Raw genomic sequence first — 9,463 nt, forward strand, 5'->3', positions numbered from 1 at the left:
ACCATAAGAGAGAAATCACACAATAATCAGATTTGAAATAAAGGGATTAACCGTACCAACGCCTCCAAAGAAACCAGATTTCTCTGCTCTTCTCCACGGGCGTAGCCTTGTCCCAAGATTTTATAGGCAACCATGTCCAGGAGAAAGGTGAGAGGCCTGACCCGTACGGGTCGTCAGGTCAGCGAGGACCCAGACCTGGACAACCTGCTGTCCACCCTCTCCCCTGAGGAGATGGAGGAGCTGGAGAAAGACATGATGAAAGTGCCAGACCTCAAGCCAGAGGATGGGAAGATCCTTGTCGCAGGGGAGAGCCAAGCTGCGCAGCCACCTACGAGCAACAATGTCCAGGACGCTAAACTGGACAGCAGACGAGAGAGTGACCGTAAAGGGAGGCTCAGCGAGAGGGAACAGTCATTTGAGGTTTGTAAAAGATTCCTTATCTTGTGGCACAAGACTCTTAACTTTCTTAAGATGTTTGTTTTTTGAGCAGTTTTTATTGAAGATGGGTGATTTAGATGAGTTTATGAAATCAAACAGCAATTAATGCACTTATGACTTATGTAACATCCACTGTCCCCAGGGGATTCTAATGATAGCTTCCATGTGCTCTTTTTCAATTTGCTTGAAGCAAAGCGCCAACTGGACCTCATGAACCCTGAGTCCATCAGCTCATAAATAGTGTAGCGTTCTGTGCCAGGAAAAACATTGTTTTCCCCTCTGTGGCTTGCTTACATACATTTCACATTCTCAATCATCTTCTCACGAGCAGAGAAGGCAGCATCAGAAACACACCACACCATTTCTTTTATTCCTGTGACATGCTATAAAAGAGCCCGCCTTGTCTGAGTGTCAGGGAGCTAGGTTTCTTGTAGTTTGTGTGTTTAAAGGAGAGACACTTCAGTCGATGGAGCTGAGGCCCTGCGGAGCTTCTTAATCCCGGCCTGATGGAATTCCTTGGTTGATTGCTCATACACTCACTGCCTTTTAAGGATACATCTGCCAGGGCCACGGCCTCACACGGCAAAACAGATGGAGGCTCACAAATCAAACACTTTGCAAGCGACTCGCCGCAAATGTATCCCTGCACTATAAAAAATGGCTCCTTGTCCTTTTGCTGACTGTAAACACACACGCCATACAGTGTCAGGGGGAGTGTATGTATTTACAGTGAGCAGATGGACGAGGAGCTGTTTGACAGTAAGGGATACAGTATTAGGTGTTATATCATAAGGTACATGTCGTGCATTAGATACTGTACGTCTGCAAGAACAACTTCTGTACTCTCAAGCCAATAAATTATTATGAGACTTTAAAGACGCCTTTGAATTCTGTGAAATGGTCTTACTCTGTACCTGCTGTGATTTATTTTGGTTTAGGTCACTACATCATTTGATACTATCTGTAACAGTTTTGGTATTGACATATATTTAAAGGGATAGATCAGACTTTTTGAAGTGGGGTTGTATGGGGTACTTATTCATAGACAATATATTATATACAGTAGATGGTAGTCAACACGCCCCCAGTTTGGAGAAACAAACTGGAGTCCAACATGGAAGCTCAGCAGTGTACTGCTGTGGAGACATCAACAACTAAACAAATTTTAGACACTTCAAAACAGTCCCACCTGAAAAAATCAATATCAGTTTAAGTGCTTGCTATATTTAGAATATTTTTCATCAGACAGCGATTTTTGACAGAAAACTTAAGTTGTTATAACACTGTCCTCAAAGCCAGACTCCATTCAGAAAAACAGTGATTTACCATCGCTGAACACAGGAGCTGCTGGTCTACGGCTGCCTTGAACAATTATTTTGTTTGTGTTATTGTGTGACTTTGGCATATAAATAATTATTTCAGATTCACCAAAATCACACAATAACACAAACTAACTAACAAATAGAAGCAGCGGTAGACCATCAGCTCTGTGTTCATCCATCCATCCTTCCATCCATTTTTATCTGCATATCCGGGGCCGGGTCACGGGTGCAGCAGGCCAAGCAAAACACCCAAGACATCCCTCCCCCCAGCAACGCTCTCCAGCTCCTCCTTGGGGGACCCCAAGGTGTTCCCAGGCCAGATGAGATATATAATCCCTCCATCATGTTCTGGGTCTGCCCCGGGCCCTCCTACCAGTGGGATGTGCCCGGAACACCTCCAGCGCGAGGCGCCCAGGAGGATGCCCAAACCAAATCCATTGACCCCTTTCAACGAGAAGGAGCAGCGGCTCTACTCTGAGCTCCCTCCAGATGTTCGAGCTCCTTACCCTATCTCTTAGGCTGAGCCCAGACACCTCTGGGATGAAGCTCATATCGGCCAGGTGTATCTCATTCTATCGGTCACTACCCAGAGCTCATGATCATAGGTGAGGGTTGGGACGTAGATGGAACAGTAAATTGAAAGCTTCGCCTTCCGGCTAAGCTCCATCTTCATCATGGCGCTCCGGCGCAGCGCCCGCATCACTGCAGAAGACGCACTAAACCGCCAATCCATCCGACGCTCCATTCTACCCTCACTCGTGAACAAGACCACGAAATTCTTGAACCCTCTCGCTTGAGCCTCCGTGTTCAACGAGCTAAAATTACTGTTTTTGTCAGTGGAGTCTGATGGCTTTGACGAGATCCTAAATGGGGAACTGAAGCTTCCTCTGCTGAAACAGGCTGTCTGACAGAAAGGTAAAGTGGTGAAAATATTCTCAATTTAGCAAACTATCACTTGAAACAGATTTTTTTAGGTGGGACTTTTTTTAGGAGGCTAAAATATGTTTTATTGCTGACCCCATCAACTGCAGTACATTGCTTAGCTTCTGTATTGGCATCCAGCCTGCTTCTCTAAACTGGGGTCGTGCCGACTGACATCTACTGCATGTAATGCACTAACTATAGATAAGTACCCCATACAACCCCACTTCAAAAAATCCAAACTATCCCTTTAACTACTCTACTTTCTGACATGTTGCTTATATAATTATTCATATCATTCTCCTCATGTTCGTCCTCCTGCAGGGTGAGACTAAGAAGGAAAGCCGGAAGCAGGAATACCTGAGGAAGATGGGCCTGAGCCAGGAGGGGAACGACGACGTGACAGTCGGATTACGAAGACAAGGTAGTATCTCAAATGAAAAAGATACTAAGGTGGCCGACAGACACAGCAAAGGTCCTGAAAGTTTGAGAGAGGAGCGGAGTCGGCTTTCAAGCAGATTCAGGAACCAGGAGAGCAGAGAGAGTGACGTGAAAGAGAAGACCAAGGAGAAACTTGAGGACAATAAGATAAGAGACAGAAGAGAAAACAGAGAGAGCACAGGCAGCAAAACAAAGGATATGATCTCCAAGTTACAGGAAAAGAAGGACGACAGCAAAGACAGGAAAGACGACAGCAGGAGAAGAGATGAAGGCAAAACCAAAGACATTATCTCAAAGCTACGTGAAAAACAAGAGAAGGATGTGAGCAAGGAAAAGGAGAGAAAATCTGAGAGTTTCAGGACGCAAGGGCTTGTCTCTAAGATGCTGGAGAAACAGAGCAAGGCACAAGAAAGCCCGGCTCCGGAGAGTAAATCTGAAGAGAAGAAGCCTAAAACAGAGGAGAAAAAAGCTGAAGATAAAAAGCCTGATGTCAAACTTGAGCGACAATCATCAGTGAGGGGTGAGGTGCAGGTGAAACACGACAAGGCGGAGAAGAGAACAGATAGAGAGGAGCTGGTGAATCATAGTGACCACGTGAAGGAGAAGGAGAAGAAAGTCGAGGACAGAAAGGAAAAAGAGGAGAGTAAAGGAAAAGTTAAAAAACCTGAGGAAACTGAGAAACTTGGCAACTGTGTGGCCAAAAACACCCCAAACAGCAAGGCGAAAGAGGAAGAGGAGGAGGACGAAGACTCAAGCATGTTTGATGAGCTGATGGAGCAGGTTCGCAGCAATGACCCTTCCCTCACTGAGCTCAACGTCAACAACTCAGAGGTCATCAAGATCAAAACGCTCATAGAGTTTGCGGAGGCTTTGCACAAGAACACCAACATTAAGAAGTTTGCCTTGGCTAACTGCCGTGCGGACGACCACGTAGCTTACGCCATCGCAGGCATGCTTCGCAACAACAAGACTCTCACTAGCCTCAACATAGACTCCAACCATCTCACTGGCAAAGGCATCCTGGCTCTGATCCAGGCGCTGCCACACAACTCCACACTGACTGAGCTTCGCTTTCAAAACCAGCGTCACATCTGCGGCGGGAAGACGGAGATGGAAATGACCAAAATCCTGAAAGAGAACACAACCCTGCTCAAACTGGGCTACCACTTTGAGTTAGCCGGACCCAGGATGACTACGACAAACATACTGAGTCGCAACATGGACCGACAGAGGCAGAAGCGCCTGCAGGAGCAGAAGCTGGCCCAGGCCAACGGGGAGAAGAAGGAGACGCTGGAGGTACCCAAAGTGGGTGGCGGAGGATCTCTCAGAGGCTCGCCCAAAGCTTCCCCTAAACCTTCCCCCATACCGTCACCTATGCCATCACCAAAGCTGACGCCTAAAAGAGGAGCTGGAGGTCCACCACCACCTCCGCCTCCTCCTGGGGGTGGACCTCCACCTCCTCCGCCTCCCATGCTGGATGTAGACGCCCTGAAGAACTCTCTGACCCCGGTTTCGCAGAGGAAGCTGGATGGGAAAGGCCCAGCCGGTAGTAAGAACTCAAGGGACCAACTGCTTGCCTCGATCAGAGGAAGCGACAAGAAACAACTCAAGAAGGTACGTAAGATTGTTTTACGTATCGGTTTGCTCACCCAATACATATCCTCACATACTTTTACTTTTCACGCAGGTGCCGGTGCCAAAGTGGTTGCAGTAAATTTTCCTGTTGGAATATGACGTGATAAAGAAGACAAAGGGACATTTCACCACAGGTTGTCAAGGAGACAAACTGTCCCTCGGATGCAGTCGGAGAACTGCGCTGTGGGACGGACGGAGAAAGTGAAACGTGAGACCGGTTGGATGACTAGCCCTCACTATGAGTTCTCCCCTCAAACACTGGACCAAAAGGACTCTGTGGAGAATGAGTGATGCGGGGCTCTCTATTAGCCGACCGCGGAGAGTGCCATGAGTTTTGTGATTGTTTGTCTTCAGTACATATTGACGCTTTTTGCACTAGATAACATGAAGCCGATCATATAACATGTCGTGTATGCATCTGAATGTGAGCGTGGTGGGAGTGTGAGCTTATTAATAAGAAGATATTCAAATAACTCTTTATAAAACTCTAATATACAAAAAAAAGTTTATCAGTGATATAGTGGACATTAATTTGACCATTTATTTATTTGTGGAGAGGGAATCCACCTTATACTTGTAAATCTGCTCAAACTGGGAATTCTGAAATGGCGGAAATATCAGGGAATTAACAAACATGGCGGCCTGACTTAAAAAAAAAAAACATCTGGGTAAGAGAAAAAAAAAGGTCAAGGTGGTCTTTGATTGTGTGTCTCTCATTGCCAAATCTCAAGACATCTCAGGCAGGGTTTAATGGATTGGAAAGTGGCCCAGTGGAATCCTGGTGCATGACGAAAGAGTCTTCGCATGGAAATAATTACATAATGCATTTTTATCAGGAAGTGCAAACGGCTGTCCTTCAGTATCTGATGTTATATTGTGTACAGAATCATTCTAGCCTGCGTGTTTGGATACCTTACATAACTTGTAATGTAATACATCCACACGTCTTAACCTTAAGGGGATTTGTTAAAAACCATTACTGGCTTGTATCAACCCTCCTGTTGATTTATGCCACACTTTGAAGTGAATGTCATTTCTAAAGGAGTTCAATGTGATGAACAAGAAAAATCACGAGGGGCACTCGTATGTGTGCTGAAGGATTCTCTGTGATATCTGATTACACATGCCTTTCTTACAGAGCCTGTATGTCTTCAATAAAAGATTCTGGTATGTTTGCAATGACACATCACAAGTGTAATGTTATGCCTGGCTGATATCATTAAGGAGAATATGTACTATACATGTAAAGTGACTTTTGCGATATTTTTCAGTATGATAAATCAAGGTATGTAATATATAATGAGCTTCCATTCATTTCAGTTGGTTTATAGTCTGAATGAGATCGTTCACCGTTAATAATAGACTCTGGTATTTCCATTTTCACTGTCTACACTCCACTTTAGATCGAGCTGTTGCTAAGAAGATACGCACAATACATGTACACAGAGCCATATATAGATATGTAGCCACAGCCAACAACTAACCTGCAGTGTAAATACAAGATTTAAAGGAATACCTCACCCACAAAATGACCAAATCATTCAGGCATGCTGTGTTACCTCAAAGTTTTGACGGAAACTGGCTTGCCTCCATGGAAAATTGCAAACATATTGATTTACTGATCGATTGGGGACTACATTTAACAACAGAAAAACTATATCAGAACATCTGTATGCAAACTCTTACACAAGTTGTGCAGTATAATCCAAGTCTCATTTATCCAGTCGTATGCTCGGTACTTACCAAACACATGCATTTTCACTAAAATAAACCTTTGTATTAGAGTCTGAGTATACGACTGAATAAATGAGACTTGGATTATACTGCACGAGTTGTGTGAAAGTTTGTAAACTCATGTTTTGATATAGTTTTGCTGTTAAATGCTGTCCCCAATCAATCAGTAATTCAATATCTATGTTTTCCATTGAGGCACATGAGAAAACAGTCTTTCTAATGAATTCAAGGTAACACAGTGTGACTTATTGATATACAAATGGTCAGTTTGTGGGTGAAGTATTCCTTTAAAGGACTCTTGTAACACTTAATGTGAATCCTGACATCTTGATATAAAGAAGCGCTTCTTACATGCTTGCGCTTCTGCAACCAGGACTCAAGAAAATTTCCTTACATACTGTATTTAAATCTACAGGGACACAGTGGGAGCTTGTGTAGCCTGTCAACCCTCCAGCTGGTGAGGCAGCCATCATCCCTGGTGTACAGAGGAAAAAAGGAGAAGAGCACCACCAGCAGCAGCAGCAGCAGGCCAGTTTACGTCTCCATCTCCCTGCCTCGGCCTCTGCATCCATGAAATGCCTATATTTGGTCATTTCTCAATGAAAGCTCGCTCTGCAATTCATTCCTTTCTTGTTCCTAATAATGGGCTGCAGGCCAGCGGTCTGTCTCTCGGCTGTAGCTGCTCCCCTGACCAGCGGCACTGATCTCAGCTGGAGGAAAAAGAGGGGAAGGAATGAAAATGTTGAGATTACGGGTTGTTCTGCGCCAACAGAGGGGATCTGAGGACAACTCGGTCGATCGTTTGTATGCAGAAAGTAACTCAGTGAGCATTCACTGATGCATTTATTCACATCAAGTACCTTAAGGTTCCTTCCTTTCTGTAGCGCGGCCAAATTAACCAGCTCGGGGGCCCCAGGGCAAAAATGAGCTGATGGGCCCCTATTCCTCCCCTCTGCCCAGGTTTGCCTTGTCAGTCTGATTTAAACAATATGCTGTGCTGTATCAGCTAATATGGTAAAGCAATAAAACAAGATTTCGACACAGGAACCAAGATCACGTAATAAAGTTATGGTGCTATGCTCTGTTCTCAGTTGTGATGACAAAGTGTTCTGGATTCACTACCGTGCCTCTGACAGGCCTCGTCTCCATGCCAACAGTGGCCAGGGTTCGTGGGTATTGTAGTGTTTAGACCCATCCTCCATGCCAAAATGATGGACAAAACATTTTCCACAAACAAAGCTGAAACTAGAGGAGCTCTCAGAGAGCGTATACCTTCACCTATCTCACAATGTAAAATAATGTGTGTATCCACCAAGTAATTCAGATTCACTCCAACAGGAAATGATGAACATGACCTCATTGGTGGAGTGATAATTCTAACTGGTGGCCTTAAAATAAACCTGTGGGGCTGTACTATTTACTCCACTATATTTATTCGACAACTAAATTAGACCCACCTTTAGCAGCTGGAACGTTAAAGTGATGAACACAGTCCAGTCCAATAATCCAATATGGTCTGTTCAACATAATGAGTACTTTTACCTCTGTTACTTTAGTAAATAGTGATGCTTTTACTTTTAACTGAGTATTTTTACACTTATGCTATTTTTACTAAAAGATCTGAATTCTTCTAATAATTTAATCTTTATTGCTGTGTATTTGTATTTTTTTTCCTGTTGTTTTATGTCTATTCTAAAGGAAATTTTATCCGATCAGTGTGATGCTGTTGTATTTGTAGCCCAAAATGTAAAACCCCCTGTGCAGTAGCCTTCTTTAGATACCTGGCTTTTTCCCATGTGCCATTCATCTATCACACACACAAAATATTACGCTTTTTATTGCTATTATTATAACTATTGCTAATTTTTTTTGCTATAGCTGATTCCTGACTTTGGAACGTTCTCCTGTGAGGGCCCACAGAGGCCAAATTAATGCACACTTTTAAAAAGCTTCCAAAAAACCTGTTTCTTTTCTTTTCTTTTTTTTTGTTTGTTTCCATAACTTTAAATTACATGTATCATCTTATATAATAATAATAATAATAATAATAATGATAATAAACAAAGCACAGTTACAAAGTGCTGTACAATAAAACTAAACACATTTAAAACACAAGGAGATTGAAACAAACTAAAGTGTCATAAAATTAAACCAAAGTCAAAGATAAAATAAAGAAGGCCCAAAACTAAAATCGAGATAATAAATGGGAAATAAAATAAATAAGATAGCAATAAAATAGACAGACAGATCAGATAAAGTCCAGATATGCTTTCCGATAGGAATACATTTTCAGGAGAGACTTGAACAAAGTCAGTGACTCAGACAACTTTATATCCTCAGGCAGGTCATTCCAGGGCATCAGGGCCCGGTTGCAAAAGCTCTGTCCCCTTTATTCATTAGCCTGGACTCTGTGACAAGCAGAAGACCTTTGCCCAATGATCTCAAACTATGCAAAGGTTCATAAGGGACTTAAAGGTCTGAAAAGTAATCTGGAGCCATGAAGAGCCTTAAAAAGTTATCAATAATATTTTAAAGTCAATCCTAAAACAAACATGGAGCCAATGTAGAGAGGCTTAAATCAGCGTGATGTGATCATACTCTGTCTATGTATGCCCCCCCTTCTCTTTTCTCCTCCTGTAAGGCACTTATTAAAAAGTGCTTTGTCACTTGTTGAACTGTGGCTTAAATGGCTGCAAAGCGTGCCTCCCTGTCACGCACTAGGCCTACTGAGGGTTTGGTTACGTTGATACTGGACCCCCAGGGTCAACTGTCAGTAGGGAACCACTGATGTTTACGCATAAACAAACAGGGTCCAGGGTCCCTGAACTCCCCAGAAAGCTGTCTTTTTAATGCAAAAACTCAAAGTATACCAAAACAACAAGACAATTTGTTGATTCCTCTGCCAGATAATAATCTGTATAATAACCTAGCGTCCCATTCCCTCAAGCTAACCTATTTTGCATGCAGGGGGC

At 43.3% G+C, this 9,463-nt stretch overlaps 1 protein-coding gene across 1 annotated transcript; it reads left to right on the plus strand.

Annotated features, from left to right (window-relative positions):
* lmod1b (leiomodin 1b (smooth muscle)) lies at window positions 1–5,941 on the plus strand. Its single transcript, XM_033627843.2, has 3 exons — window positions 1–420; window positions 3,006–4,736; window positions 4,810–5,941. Exons 1-3 carry the CDS (start codon window positions 133–135, stop codon window positions 4,834–4,836), a joined length of 2,046 nt encoding a protein of 681 aa, XP_033483734.1. The 5' UTR covers window positions 1–132; the 3' UTR covers window positions 4,837–5,941.
* Window positions 5,942–9,463: the final 3,522 nt, after the last annotated feature.

Source organism: Epinephelus lanceolatus, chromosome 1 (genome assembly GCF_041903045.1).
Source record: "Epinephelus lanceolatus isolate andai-2023 chromosome 1, ASM4190304v1, whole genome shotgun sequence".
In the NCBI taxonomy this organism is placed as follows: Eukaryota; Metazoa; Chordata; class Actinopteri; order Perciformes; family Serranidae; genus Epinephelus; species Epinephelus lanceolatus.